At 37.5% G+C, this 15,693-nt stretch overlaps 1 protein-coding gene across 1 annotated transcript; it reads right to left on the minus strand.

Annotated features, from left to right (window-relative positions):
- Positions 1-310: 310 nt before the first annotated feature.
- Positions 311-13,798, minus strand: LOC120745346 (VIP36-like protein). Its single transcript, XM_040050125.1, has 8 exons — positions 13,511-13,798; positions 12,186-12,304; positions 11,783-11,900; positions 8,478-8,560; positions 7,057-7,218; positions 6,788-6,902; positions 5,147-5,266; positions 311-4,455 (listed from the first exon to the last, which is right to left on the minus strand). The coding sequence occupies exons 1-8, from the start codon at positions 13,713-13,715 to the stop codon at positions 4,313-4,315; spliced, it is 1,065 nt and encodes a 354-aa protein (XP_039906059.1). The 5' UTR covers positions 13,716-13,798; the 3' UTR covers positions 311-4,312.
- Positions 13,799-15,693: the final 1,895 nt, after the last annotated feature.

Consider the following 15,693-nt stretch of genomic DNA (forward strand, 5'->3'; position numbering starts at 1 on the left):
GTACATAAAAAACGTTTGCAGAGAAAACTAAAAACAGCACCACAACAAAAAAAAAATAAACAAACTTTTATTGAAGAAAAATAATCACACACAAACAAGATTTACACACATTTTTCAGACAAGGGTTGAGCTTTCTTTTTCTTTAATTTGATAATAAGCTGAACACTATTATTAAAAAAATCCCTAAATGGCTGATTTCCCCAGTGACAGCACACGCTGAATGACACAAAAATGAAACACCTACATTGAAAAAAGAAAAAAAAACAAAACCCAAATCTGTAGCTTTTTTTTTTATTTATTTATTTTTTTATAAAGGGCTGGAAACTGATTTTAATTAGAGTGAAGTACTGATTGATATTGCTTCAAAAATCTATGAAACTGTCCACAAAGCTCCAATGAACTAAACACTGAAGTGCTTTTGGGGCAAATGTCTTCCTGAATGATTAGTCTGTTATTGAATGGATGAAATGAATTAAGGCTGTCATTATATCAGAGTTTTATTTGTACTATTATTGCTGTGTAAAAAAAAAAAAAAAAAAAAATCAAATCAAATTAAAAAAAAAAAATCAAATCAAATTAAAAAAAAAAAAAAAAACTTGATAATTGAAAAAAAAAAAAAAAAAAAAAAAACCTGCATCAATGCTGGTAGCAAAATTCTTCTATAGCTTTATCTAGTGCGTACTGTTTTTTGGTAAGCTATTAAACTATTAGCTATTAAAAGTGAAGCTATTAAACTCAAATTACAAGTACATGGAAGTGGTGAGAACCCAAAACTGCACAACAGCAAACAAAGACATGAATTACAATTTTTCTTTTAACAAATATTATAGGCGCATTGCTAATACAATATTAAGATCTCGCTTTTAAATATCCCAATTATCATTCATTCACTGATGCTGTCGTGACCACAAATATTGATATATCTACAGATTTTCCTGATATACTTCTAACAGACTTTAACCATTAAAATTCTTATTATTATAGTCTATTATAGTTTTTATTAGCAATGTCAATATGAATGACATTTTTCTATAAGCATAAAAAAGTATAATTACAAGTGCATAGAAGTGGTCAGAGACGACCAATTTTTAGGACTTTTATTAGGGATCTCTCTCTCTATATCTCTCTCTCTCTCTTTTTCCAAGGAACAAAACACAATGAGATTTCCCTAATCTTGGTTTTGAGTAGTTATTTCATTTACACATTTGTGCTACTCCTGAGTATTATCAGCTTGTTAAAATCTGTCAGGCTCACAATTATTGATGATATCATGTGATATTGACTGTGCACTTTCTTAATATCACACTTAACATTTTGTGTTTTGCTGTACCCCCAATATTGATACATTGGCTGGTTGTCTTTATATACTGACTATTCACATTTATCACAATAATGATAATACTGCAAAATCTAAAGAAATTTTGAAATGATTGCATCACTTTGCTCACCGAGTTGTCTCTAATAGTTATTGTCAGTGCATGGTTATTGAATGAATGGCACATCAGTGCTTCTTTAACCAGTGAGGTGTGAGCTCTACATCCATGCTGGAGAGTTTCATGATATTTGCGGTTTTACTGAGTACTCGAGGTTTCTTCATAGACACAATAAAGCTTGACATCATTTTTTGTTTTTTCTTCCTCTTGGTTTGAGTGATCAGTTTAATCAAACTCACATGACTACATGATGCAGCATATGGCTGTTAATGTAAGTGTGTACAGAGCAAAACATCAATTGCTACCAAGTTACTGGTTGGTGGAAGAACTAAAAACATCAGTGCTCCACAAAGAGTGACACTGACAAACTGTTCTCAGATAAACTCTTAAATCAGCTTATCATTTCTGAGACCTGTTTGTAACGTCAGAGTGTAGATCAAGCCATGGAAGTGATGTCAAACAGAAAATAAATGTTGAGCTCAAACTTGCAGAGAGGATCAAAATGAGAGTTTGCCTGTAATGGTCCTAGTGAGGCACTTTATTCAGCACTGGTAACGCCACTCTATTCTTTTACACATAGCATTGAGCTCACGTATCAGCAATATTTATATAAATATTTTCACTTGTTGAATAAATGCTGGATTGCTGTATAAAGTTATCTCAAATAAAACGACAGTCCAGTTTTTTTTTTCTTTAGTGCAGCAAAAAGTATAAAAAGATTCACAGGCTCACTGGTCTTCACAGCAGCTACAAGTCAAATTAGAGTGGTGCTCTCTGCACATCACAGAGCCATGTGCGTGAGGCATTTACAGTGGGTGCATTAGCATGAACTGTAGAATCAACCAGCAAGAAAGTTCTGCACCTGTTTGTTCATTAAATCTACTCTGGAATTAAATCGTTACCATCAGTTGTAATTGTCGTGTATTGTTGGCTGAAGAGAACAAAGAACAACAGTCAAAGATGAACTACTCTCCCACACATTCATTGATGGGCATGCCACATAAGTTGTTGCTCTCAGTGCAGCCACCATACTGTTCAGGTCTTAGCCAGGTCTTATAATGGATGAAGGTCTACGGAGAGAGAAGTTCTTCAAATATTAAAAACAATCAGACCTCACTGAATGTTTATATGAGACGAGGCTTAGTGCATCCTAACCTACTTCTATAATATAATGTTTAACATGAATATTTTGATAGTCTACTGTGAACCCTGTTGGAAATATAAATTCAGCTGTCTCGTTTGGGAATCGTCACACAAAACAAGTGCATCTGAATAATGCTACGTAGCTCTAACTATTGTAATTCAGGTATACATTTAAGGTAGCTGTTGCAGTATGGTACATTAGTGACGCAACTGATAATTTATGACTACTTAAAACATCACCAATTGGGAATGAGGCCCTGATTAGGGGATGTTTTTAAGCATAAAGTTCATCTCACAACAAGTAGTCCCTGCTGGCCCAGGGATCAGTAAACTCACAATGGCCTTTGTGGTAGTCACACAAAAAGACAAAACACCTTTAAGTGGCCATATGGCACTTAATTGTGTATTTTCCGACTGCTTGTGAGCAGTTGTTGGCAGTCACTGAAATCGACTGAGGGATGAGTAACCACCAGTCTCCACCAAAAAGTGTGTGTTCCATGACTGGTTGGCAAGTGATTGCCCGAGGTTGCTAGTGTGAAGTTGGTATAATGCTGCTACATTAAAAGACTGTTTGCTAGCAGGTTGGCATGGTCACCAGCAGCTTGTGCCTGGATGACAAATTGCCTACAAACACAAAGTACATGTCAAGCAGAAGTGAACCTGAAGGGTCAACACAAACTAAAAACATTTGCCTTCAAAAGTAAAAATTGTGCCTTGCTCTTGTAACCAACACATTTCAAACGGCACAACTTTTACTCTGATTTGTGTTGCATTTTTTTCTTCCCAAAGTTTCACTACAGGTCAGAGAGTAATGATAATGTTAGCATACTCCAACCACAGCGATCAAAAGGTGGTTTTTGGTGCAACTTCTTTGTGATGATTTCACCCAGCAACAGCAGCAACCACTTGCCAACAGGCCCTCTGTAGAGATGTGCTTGATCTATGACGAATCATTTTAAGCTAACTTTTTAAAATGTTAATGGAAGCTAACATTGTCATTCAGAATTTAAAAGTCTGATTAATCATCCGGGACATACCAGTGGCAGAATATGTGCACATATCTATGCCACTCTGCTAGCTACCTACAAAACAGCATTTCTATAGTGGGCAAGCTAACAAACAGGCCCAAGTCCCATCTGATTTGATATGTGAAAGTTGCAGGTAAGTCACAGATATAATGAAAAGCCATAAGGAAAACGTACAAATAAGCATTTTAAGGGTCACGTATTTAGAAAATAAAATAAACACAGGATTATTAGTAAAGTTAGTGAATTGACAACAAAAAATTTAAATGACAATGAAAGAAGCACCCAACTTCGCTACCATGACTTCCACCCACTCTGCGCTGGCTCAGGTCCGCAGAGATACCCCAAACTCCAAAACTGTGTAACATAATGTCAGCAAACTCAGCATCTGATTTAGTAACTCATTCTGTTGTTTTTCTTACTTCCTGCTGGTAGAAACAGTCCCTCAGTTAGTGCAGATAAAAAGTCCCACCGTGCTTCAAGTTTAGATGAACATATTTTTAAAATGATTTTGCTTCACTACAGCAAGCAGAGCTTTATCTCATCCATCTTCCAGAAATCTTAAATATTTTAAACCACAGCTCATGTATTCATTTGTTCTCATGGCTCTATGCTTCAAACCCACTAAAGTTCAGTTTGTTCGATTTGTGTCATTGAGTCTTTGCATGTTTGTTCATTAAAAACACATTCTGCAGACTGGCTGATCTTTCCTCAGTAAAAGCGTTTGCGTTTGTTTTCCTTCCAGCGCCCGTAAACTATTAGCCCTACCACTCCCAGCACGACCAGGCCCACGACTGTGAAGAGAAGGGTGAAGAACAGCTGGACTCCGCTCATCCCTTCCTCCTCCACTTCCACTGCAAAGTAAAAGCAAAAAATATTAGAAAAGAAAAAAAAATGGCTGAAGTTTCAGCCCTCTGTTCTCCCAGCTGTAAACATGAACAAATAATATCAATTAGATATACTACATGTATGAGATGTGCCCACATACTGGATTCATGTCTGCCAGTATCAGCCTCATCCATTTGAGCCTTTTATCATCATTTACTTGAGCCTTTTATCATCATGCGGGAAGCAGTATAGTATAGTGGCAGACTATACTATATTCATCTGCTCTGTTACATCAACTTTGTGCTCAGCATGCAAAAAATGCTGAGTACAAAACTGTTCAGTTAAATACAAGTGTACAATCATGCTTCTTTTTTTTTTTTTTTAAGCTCAGAGCTTCACAGATTACACAGAGAGAGACGTGGCAACAATCTAAAAAGACAAGACTTTGTGGGGAAAGAATAAAACTTGATTTTGATTTCTTCGCCTTCTGTTTCTCTGCTTAAGCAGTTCAGGAGAATACTGCAGTGGCCACCCCTGCAGTTATGGTGAGCATGAAAACCAGTGGGAGTGCAATGATGCTATTGGTGGTGTAGGGCCCAGTATTACTGGGCCCTCAAGACTTCACACTAGCTGCAACCCCGCCCTGAGTAATGGTGCCGATACGGTGCAGCGCTGAGAAGGATGACTTCAGGTTGATGATGATCGTGCTGCATTTACCTTGAAACTGCTCCATGTTGTCAACTCTGGGGATGGTGACTACTTCCCCTTCTTCCGCTTCCTGTGGAGTCCTCTCGACTGTAAGCTCATACAGCTTCATGGAGATGATGTCATGGTTATCTAGAAGAACACACCCGTAATTAACATCTTAAGCAACAGCTGACTTCATTTTAAAACCTGAGCTGTTAGAAAGTTGATATTTAACCCTTTAAGACCTACCATAGAACTAAGTCCGCCAGAGCTTATATTATATTTTTTACATGCTGTGGAGCCATTTTTGGGACCATCAATCTGGATTACTGTGTCTGTCTTTTGACTTACATGGCAGGTATTAATGTAATGCCTGTGGCCATGTGGAAGCTTTGATAATGAAGGTGATATTTATTTAAAAGCATCTCTGTGGCGGCAGAACCACACAGGATGCTTGCGTCTGCGCTGAAGATTTATCAGTCTGGCATGGCGAGAAATGCATGTTAACAACATCCTCCTGTGGTGTGATATTTGTCCTAATTGATGTCTCCAACAATTTCTCCTGAGATGTTTTTATGATCGCTGTCTTCTTTCAGCTTCAGGCATCCTTTGAGTGTGTTGTTGTGGAGTGGCATATTTAACCCTTTAAGACCTATAGAACCAAGTTCGCCAGAGCTTATATTATATTTTTACATGTTGTGGTGCCATTTTTGGGAGCATTTCAAGTTGCTATACATCAATACAATCATTATAGCCCAGATTTTAATAATATGTATGCATTAAGTGCATAGTAATTACATAAATTGCAAAAAAGTGCAATAAACTACAAAAAAATTGAAAATCATTTTTGCTTTTTTAACATATATTTCTAGTTAGAGAAATTTAAGAGGCTTATCCCTCAAAACTGTAAATACAAAAAAGTTGCACAAAATAGTTTCCCAACACAGGAAATTTATTTTGAGTGTCTTCATAGTTTTATTTTTGAAATAAACCAATTTTTATATACTGCAGGAAAAACGAAAATAAACATTATACTGCGAATTTGCAAAAAAGCAGCATATGCATCAAAATTAACTATTTCCAGCAGTGCAATATGAGTCCTAAGCATCCCAGAAACGACACAGAAAGTCATAAAGTCAAAGATAACTTTTAAAAACACCAGTATAGGCTCACGAGGCCCTGATGGTAAAAAAACTACATTTCCGCGAAAATGACGTCACTTCCGGTTTCGGGCAGGTAATGGTGGACATGCAAAAGTTCGCGCTGACGTCTATTCCAACGTAGGAAGTGTTATGAACAGCTGATCGGATCGGCAAAGTGTGTTTCTGGAATATTATGTTTTTGTTGCTGCAAGCGCTTTTTATGCAGTTTTTGCAAAGCTATATGTGGAAGGAAACTATGACCTAGGACAAGCTGATGGCATAAGATGTAAGTACAACTCCTCCGGTTTCATATGCAAAAAAAATTATTGCGCTAGCTTACGTGGTTGCAGTGCTACCGGGATTTAAAAATAGTTACGCAAAATAGAGCGTGCCCGCTCTGACCGGCTTTAAAGGGTTAATTCATCTAGTTTGGATGCCATGTTTATAATCCAATCTTTTTATAGATCTTTTTTATAGCTTCACTTTGTAATATATCCTGTGGTCAAAGCATTATTCTGAGATTTCATACCTGACAGGTCTCCCGTGGCAGAGGAGGCACCTAAGAAGTAGCCTGTAGGTAGGCGCACTCCTGTAATGTCAGCACATTCTCTCCATTCCTGCTTACCATCTACATCCACCATGAGCTAAGGGCAGAGGAACAAATGGTTTGAATAAACCAATCAACATTCTACTTTTCATGCCTCATTGTACTACTCAGTTTTAATTTCATTACACAAGAATGTCACCTTTAAGGACAAGTGACACCCTGAAACAGGTCCTGCAGATAATGAGCCATACCGTCAGTTGATTTTTGGAGTATCTAACGAGGAAAAAGTTGTCGTAGACAGAGTTGCGTGCCATAGCTGTACATCCTCCAAGCTCTGTGGACCGACCGTCACGATCGTGGTCATACGACAGGGTGCCATTCCCCAGCATCACAGATATGTAAGGGAATGTCCTCTGTGAAGAAGACAGAGGAGTCACAACTTCATCAGCAGGAATCACAAACACCATTCCACAGGTAGTTCATTTCACAGAGACATGAAACAGCACTACTGAACAGTTTGATGTTATATTGCATAAAGCTTTTCTTAGTAAGGGGGGGGGGGGGGAAGGAACAAAAACACTGGACACTGGTTAGCCAGAGAAAATTAACTCTAAAATCTGAGCTGTTCACTGTTGTAAGTTGAAATAGTCCAATCCAATCCAATTTTATTTATAAAGCACTTTAAAATACCCAGCACAGGAACAAAGTGCTATACAGAAAACAAGTTAAAACAATAGAATAACAGAAAACAGCAAAAATAAATAAATAAAACACATAAAACATAAAATAAAACAGCCCTATATTAAAACAAAAACAAGATAAAACAGCATCGAATCACCTAAAAACAACTGAAATAAAAATAAAAACCAACATCTCACGTGGTGTCAAAGGCCAGGGTAAAGAGGTGGGTTTTCAAGAGTGACTTAAAAACAGATAAAGAACTGGCCTGTCTAATCTCTAAAGGAAGCTCGTTCCACAGTTTTGGAGCTGCTACAGCAAAAGCATGATCTCCTCTAAGTTTAAGCCCAGCCCTGGGTACAATCAGGAGCAGCTGATCAGCTGACCTGAGAGAGCGGGTGGGTGTATAAGGCTGTAGCAGCTCAGAGAGATAAGATGGGGCTAGGCCATGGAGAGCTTTAAAAGCAAATAAAAGAATTTTAAAATGAATCCTAAAAGAAATAGGCAGCCAGTGAAGTGAAGCTAAAACTGGGGAAATGTGCTCAAACTTTCGAGTGCCAGTTAAAAGACGAGCTGTGGCATTTTGCACCCTCTGTAGATGACTAATATATGATGCGCTGACCCCAATATAAAGTGCATTACAGTAATCCAGCCGAGTCAGCCTGAAAACTGCAGTTCTACTGCTGCTTCACCTTAAACCATTAGCACTACCAGGGTATGAGCATCCTGATGATTAATGTTAATAATTCAAACTTCACCAGGACTGCTGCTTGTCTTTTTTCTGGCCAGGTTCGTTGTCAGTCAGTATAAGTTTACATTATTAGCAACAGTACATGTTTGCATGTCAGATTGGCTGAAATTCAGTCATCAAAAAGAAACATTGTGTGTATGTTGTTGTCGTGTGTCCACACGACAACAAAGTCTTGATTTAAACTCAGGCTTTAATATAAAAAAAATAAATAAAAAAAAAAAAATGCTACAGACTGTCACTTACATCATGGGTCTTATCATCATTGGGGTAAGTGTCCACAAATATTCCAAGTCCAGAGAAATGGTTCATGTTGCCAAATACAGGGCCTGCAAACAGAGGAATACCACAGAGATAATAAAGCTGAAACATAGCAATTAATATAATTTAATTTGGGACTAAATTTCAGTCGTAAGTTTTCTCCAACAGAGTTTGTGTTTTCAGCACTTTGGAGGAAAAAAATGTAATCAGACAAACTAGTACATGCAGGAAGTTAATTAAAAAAAACAAACAAAAACATTTTCATGTGAAACGATTGTACTATCCTAATCCCACCCAAATGCTCTAAAGCTCACTATCATATCATTGGGGGTGTGGCAACTAGTCCACACACACTGTGATAAAGAGTCACTCGATGATGACAGCTGTCTTTACATGTAGACAGAAACATTTGTACCACAAACTGTGGAAGAATAACTCCATTTGGAAGTTTCCTTTAAAAACTAAGACCAGCGCAGCATAGGTTGTCTTTATTTAAATACAGTAGCAACAAAAATGTAACAAACTTAAAAGCATAAAAAAATAGATGATGACTGAATAATTCTCTTTAGCCAGGCGCACAACACACTGCTTAAAAAATTAAATTAAATTAAAGGAACACTTAGAAAACACATCAGTTCTCAATGAGGAAAAAAGTTGGATAGCTACACTGACATGGACTGGGTAATGTGATAGAAATGAAAAGCATCAACTTACAGAGGGCTTAATTAAAAAACACCTTGAAAATCAAAGTTAAAAAAAAAGATGCAGCAGGATAGCGCATTCTGTTGAGATTTCATTGCAGCAACTCAAAATGGTACTTTTCTGGCCCCAACATGCTTGTAAATATGTGTGACAACATCAGGGGATGCTCCTAATGAGACAAGAGATTGTGTTCGGGGGATAGGATCTAGGGCTGGGCCATATTATACCGTTCACGGTAATACCGGTATAATGTTAGGCAACGATAGGAAAATGAAATATCGCGATAGAATGAGTAAAACGCGCATGCGCAGTGCCTTTGTTTTCATGCGCACATGGCCGATTGTTGAGTGAAACAGATGAACCAGAATTGGTTTGTAAAAATGGTGCAACTTCAGTGATGTGAAACTGGTTTGGTGTTTGTCCGTCAGATACACGACAAAGCACATTTTTTTGCAGAACATGCAAGCGGCCGTCGTTATTGTCGTATTTGTCGGACTAAGATGCTCTTAAGTCTGGGAGTAATCTGGGTCCTAAACTCTGTATGCTTCAGGTCAAACGAACACTACAGCATCACTGAGAGTTAAAAACTGTAAATTCTTTCATCTTTAATAAAACGATCAGCATTGCTGCTTTGCCAGGTGTAACTATGAAGTTTAACTTCCAGACATCCATGAAAACAAAATTTATTACATTTAACGGAGTTAGAAGTTAGCAGGAAGCTAGCGGAAGTTAGCTCGCTAGTTACCTAAGCATGATATTGCATGTTCTGACTGAGAGATTTCTGAAAAAATTCAAACGTATAGCTCTGCTATCACTTCCAACATAAATGAAGACAGGAAACTAAACAGCAGTGACGTTTGTAGGGTTACTGAAGTTGGGCTAGCTGGTATATAATGATGTGCTACGTGATCGCTAGCGACACAGCTATGTTAGCATAACATAAACAGTGAAGCTGGAGGATGAACACTAACACTTTTCCACTTATAAAAGTTAACGTTAAGGTTCCTGATAGTTAGAGACAAATGCAATCGCATGGCAGGATGCTGTAAACGGACCAAACTTCAGTCAGGAGAACAACTGAGATAATCCATCCACAATACAAGGTTAGTCATTAATATACTACAACAACATGGGAATAGAGCAGCTGCCAGAGAATTCAATTCAATTTTATTTATATAGTGCCAAATCACAACAAAAGTCGCCTCATCAATTTGCATTAATGAATCAATGGTACAGAAGTGGAGGAAGCAAGAAGAATGAGTTTAATAAAGTTTGATTTATCTGACTGCTTTGTTTCGCTTAATGTGCCTTATAATCCCATGCACCTGTCCGAAAAATACGTACTGCACACTGCAGTTTAATGTTGCAAAGCACCTCTTTTTAACTTCAGTGGATATTATACATGGTTATGCTCAGGATATGTCAGCACATTTCTACTGGAAATGCCTTTTGGTTAAACTTTCAGCAAGGAATTTGCATTTGCACTGTTACATTTTTATAAAGCTTTAATGTACATAAAAACCAGCTTTTTGTTTAAGTGAAAATAAATGGAAGGTTGTCTTTTTGCGCTAGTAATGTTGTGGAGTTGTATTTTGTCTTGCATCAATTATATCGTCAGTTAAATCGTTATCGCAAATTTTCAAATATATATCGTGATAAATATTTTTGGCCATATCGCCCTGCTCTAATAGGATCTCATCCTAGATCTGGACCAGGGCATAACTGAGGAGGAACCAAGGATCCACTGCATCAGTCTGACAATAGGTCCAAGGATGTTTTGGCACAAAACACAAGTTTTTGGTCTCCACCTGTAAAGCCATTCCTGTTTTGTCTCAGTGATGAGAGAATGAGAGGCACGGTACACCCTGGAAACGTTGCCAATCTGATGCAGGGCTAACACAGAGAGACAGACAACGATTCACACTCACATTCACACCTATGGACAATTTAGAATCACCAGTTAACCTAACCCCACTAACTGCATGTCGACTGTGGGACAAAGTTGGAGTACCTAGAAAGAACCCATGCAAACTCGCACAAAAAAGGCCCGGTTAGATGATGGGATTGAACCCAGGACCTTCTGGCTGTCAGGTAACAGTGCTAACCACTGCATTTGCCCGCTGTTAATTTCATTAATACCAAAACCTTTGACCTAACAAATAACCCCTCTGCTACTTAACCAACCGGATCACTATCTCATTAGTTTAATTGGCTTAACGTTCTAAATCTAAAATTGTTTCTTTATTTTTTTGAGCAGTGTAATACTACAGGTAACTTGCCTAATTGGATTAAAAACAAACAATAAAACAAAACAAACAAAAGAAAAGTAACTAAAATGTGTTTTTGAAACATGTAACATGTAAAGTTTTGTAAGCAGTGTTTCCTGCAGCTGAAAATTGAGACTGTTTATTCTGTTTGCTTTCACTGGTATCTCAAGTCACTGTGCACAGGATGTGCTAATAAAATGATATCTTATCATGTGACTGAGAAAAAAATGACAAGCTCATTAGGATAAACTGTTCACTTTGAGGGCTATTCAATTATAAAATTGCAAATACGATGCTGAAACACGTTTAGCATTAACCTACCATTTTTCATGCGATCTCTGGTTAACCAGATGGCCAGTCCATCACCATTCAGGTTCTTCTTCCCTTGGCCATGGACTTTAAATTGTACTCTCAGCTCCCAATCTTGCAGAAGCAAAGGCTGAAAAGCAACAGCAATAAAGAAAAGCAGGTTATTCTTACACTCAGCAATGTGTAGCATGCACTTGTCATCAGATATGAGTAACATATCATCCTTTTGAAACAGACTGATTTGTATCATTTATATTTTATTTATAAAATGCTGCATAACATTCATTGTTAAACCAAAGCCATATAAAGTAGGGTTTTTAGTTTAAAGCAGGAAGTGAGGGAAATTGTGGTTTGCTGGGTAACAATGCATTGCATATTGCAAGCCTGATAATGCAGGCTGTCCCATTTGACTTACAATTCGGCTCCACACAGCTCCCTGCCTGCTCTGCAGGTCTGGGGTTAGCCTCACATGGTCAGGCGTCACCATGGCAGTGCCCATCAGATCCCACTGTGAGGAGCTAGAGAAACCCAAGCCTGCAAAACAACAGTAGTAACACTTCTGCATTCACAGCAAGCCACACCAAAGTTTACCATTGTTTTTCTTAGACATCAGCTTTTACCATTTACATTGCATTTTATCTTTTGTTGTAACATTCAGTTTATGTATACATTTTATTGAATACAAATGTTTCCTTTTCAGTGGCTCCTGTACTGTACTGTTTATTTTTATTACTATAAATCAAGGGTCTTTATTAGAGTATGACTTGAAAAGTTCAAAATAGGTATTAGAATACAATAGCCCTTTATTTTCATTGTACTTATATAACGACATTGTGGGTTCTTCACCTGACTGTTGTGCAAGAAATATAAATAACAAGACAGATAAAAAAACACACTGTATTATATCACATGATAAAATGCCTGTGCAAAGTGGCAGGAGTGTATTGCAAAAGACTTTAATGAAGTGCAATAGTGGCCCAACAGTACAACAACCCTACTAAGGCAGCTTACTCACAGTTTCATTAAATACACTTATTACCTGTGGTCAACTTCAGTACACACAAAACTGCTTCAGTACGTTTAAAAAAAAACTCCCTTATTATTGTTATGACTTTTTAGATTTAGTTTTAATTAACGAAAACTGTTTTTTTTGTTTGTTTTTGTTTTTTTTTAATCGTTCTTTGTTCTGATGTATTCTTTATAAGCCCGACCCCATTTTCTAGTTATCAGTTTTTGTTTCTAATTACTTTGAATTAACTAATATACGCTAATATAAAAAGTGGCCATGAAGGTTACTCAAACTGCTCTTTGTTGAGACAATGAAAAACTGCTCTTTCATAATGGAGAGCGTTCACGGGCTTAATTTCCTGAATTTTATTGTTGTTTTTTGCTAGAGTTCCTCACCGTAATCAGACAGGTTTGCTCTGCTGATTAAAGCTAGCTGTAGGTAGGCTAGTCTTCATTAGCATTATGGACTAGCCAATAGTTAGTGTGTTAACAACAGTTATTATCCCGCTTGCTGTAACGCTACCCACGATGTGTAACGACAGAGAGGCACAAAGTTCTTCTTAGTTAATTATTATCCTCCGCCACACAATTCTATCCAAGAAAAAAATGAATTTAAGCCAAAGCCTACCTTTCGGTGACAAACTGTCTTGTGTCTACTGTCAACGTTTATGATAGTTGCCAATGTTAGCTGACATTGGCGGTAACGTAATTCTAGTTTAACATTAAACTCACCGCGGTACGGCTTCACAAGAGAATATTCCCGCTTCAGAAACTCCTCCATAAAGTCCCCGTCGTCTGCCAGCGACTGGCTCGTCAAGTAACAAATAGTAATAAGTAGCCATGTTAACTCACGGAGGTTCCTAAAGTGAAACACTGAATTTAAAAAACAGAAACTTCTCAGTGGAGCCAGATTTGATTTGGCAACGGAGGAAACCATCTTTACAGCCCGACTACACACATGTCACATGGTTTCAAGCAAACCCATAAGAAAAATGTTCTTCTTCCCTTCTGGGGTTTAGTGGAGACACTCATCCGTGGGGTTGGCATTACTGCCATCTTCTGGATATAGTAGTAGCGTCTGAAAATCATCAAATTCTCACCAATAGATTAGCTCTCGCGATTTTATAGCAGCATCTATCCGAAAAGAATGGGTTGTGAGATCTTTTTCTTCTTTGATCATCCTCGTCTGTCTCATCCTATCCCTTACAGTCTCTCCTGTCACACCAACCATCTGCATACCCTCCTCTGTGGTCTTCCTTCATTTATGGCAAGACAGATAAGGTGAGAAACATTATTTTAGTCTCTTAATCACACAGAGGCAGTCCACCAAATCATCAAGCGCTTAAAATAGTATTATTCAATACAGAAACTAAAAAAAAATCACGCTGCCACTCCATAGACCTGTACACAGAGCAAACTGTAATAGCATTGTTTTATTTATTTTTTTTAAATATTTTTTTATATATTTATTTTGAATGCATCCTCATAACTCAACTAGAAACTAGAAAATAACAAAAACATAATCATATAAAAATTATTATAGGAGTAAGTGGGGGATCCACAGTCAACAACAGTACAGCATACTGCTTAGTTATGTGAAATCATCACCAATCAATGTGAGGAAAACACATTATTACAGTAAATGAAATACATAAAGTGATCCATGTCAGTTTACAGCAATATCCAAACTGAATACAGTGTGCTGCTGCACATAGACAGGTAAGATCATTTTCACTTGCTGTCACCTGAATCTGGAGCTGTACAGTAAACAAACACTGAAGCCCAATTCGATAATAATAACACACATCGTCTCCTTGGCTGGCAACTCCCGATATCCCAGCAGACTACTGGACCAGATGGCTAAAACTAGCTAATAATCTCTGATGATTTAAGCTTCATTAGCCAATGCTATTTAGAGAACAAATAAAAATAAGCAGACACTTTATAAGAATAAATATTACATTTGAAGATAATTCTAGAAAATAATACAAAAATGCGCTGTTATTGATACTATTAATAGTTATTTTTAAGGATGCTCTGATAAAATTTGGGGTCACTTGAGCACCCTCTAAAAGGGTCAAAACTCACCTATGTAGCTCCATGTTCAACATCTTTTCTTCAATATATTTCTGCACATGCACAAACCATCTCACACTTGTTTCTCTAACTTTGTCTCCAAACCACTTAACCTCAGATGTCCTTCTGATGAGCTGATTTCTAATCTTCTCCCTCCTGGTCAGTCCTAGCAAAAATCTTCAAACAGTGTACCTGATAATGTTGCAGCTTATACTATAAAGGCGCTGTGGTGGATAGAGGGCTGCTGTTGTATTTAACAGTTTTTCAACATTAGAAAGCATGACTTGATGTTAAATAGGTACCACATTATGTCTAAAATATTTTCTTTTTCTAGACTACTACTCTTTACAGGGTTGTTTCAGTTCATTAAGGCTTGAGGACATTTGTTTATGTGCCACATTATTTCAACTAGGTAGAGGTCTGGATTTGGCTGGGCCATCATAGCACCTTGACTTTTTTCTTTTTCAGCCATGGAGCAGAATGGCTGTTTCTCTGTTTGTCTGTTTGGGATTATTTTCCTGTCCTAATTTCAGCTGTCTTCAGCTGCCTGACAGATGGCTTGACTTTTGAATCTAGGATATTTTACTATACCTAGAACTCATGAGAAAGAGCAATTTCAATTAAATTAAATTTTATTTGTATAGTGCCAAATTCTAACAACAGTCCCCTCAAGGCGCTTTATATTGTAAGGTAGACCCTACATAATACATACAGAGAAAAACACAACAATCATATGACCCCCTATGAGCAAGCACTTTGGCGACAGTGGGAAGGAAAAACTCCCTTTTAACAGGAAGAAACCTCCGGGGCCATCTGCTGCGACCGGTTGGGGTGAGAGA

The sequence above is a fragment of the Simochromis diagramma genome, unplaced genomic scaffold, assembly GCF_900408965.1.
Source record: "Simochromis diagramma unplaced genomic scaffold, fSimDia1.1 OVJJ01000159.1, whole genome shotgun sequence".
Taxonomy (NCBI): Eukaryota; Metazoa; Chordata; class Actinopteri; order Cichliformes; family Cichlidae; genus Simochromis; species Simochromis diagramma.

Bases quoted from the DNA above. Each gene is read 5' to 3' on its own strand.
- LOC120745346 (XM_040050125.1), bottom strand. From the start codon at position 13,715: ATGGTTTCCTCCGTTGCCAAATCAAATCTGGCTCCACTGAGAAGTTTC. The intron at 8,561-11,782 runs GTAGGTTAATGC...CTCTGTTTGCAG, and splicing joins CAGAGATCGCATGAAAAATG to GCCCTGTATTTGGCAACATG. The intron at 7,219-8,477 runs GTAAGTGACAGT...TCTTCTTCACAG, and splicing joins ATGATGATAAGACCCATGAT to AGGACATTCCCTTACATATC.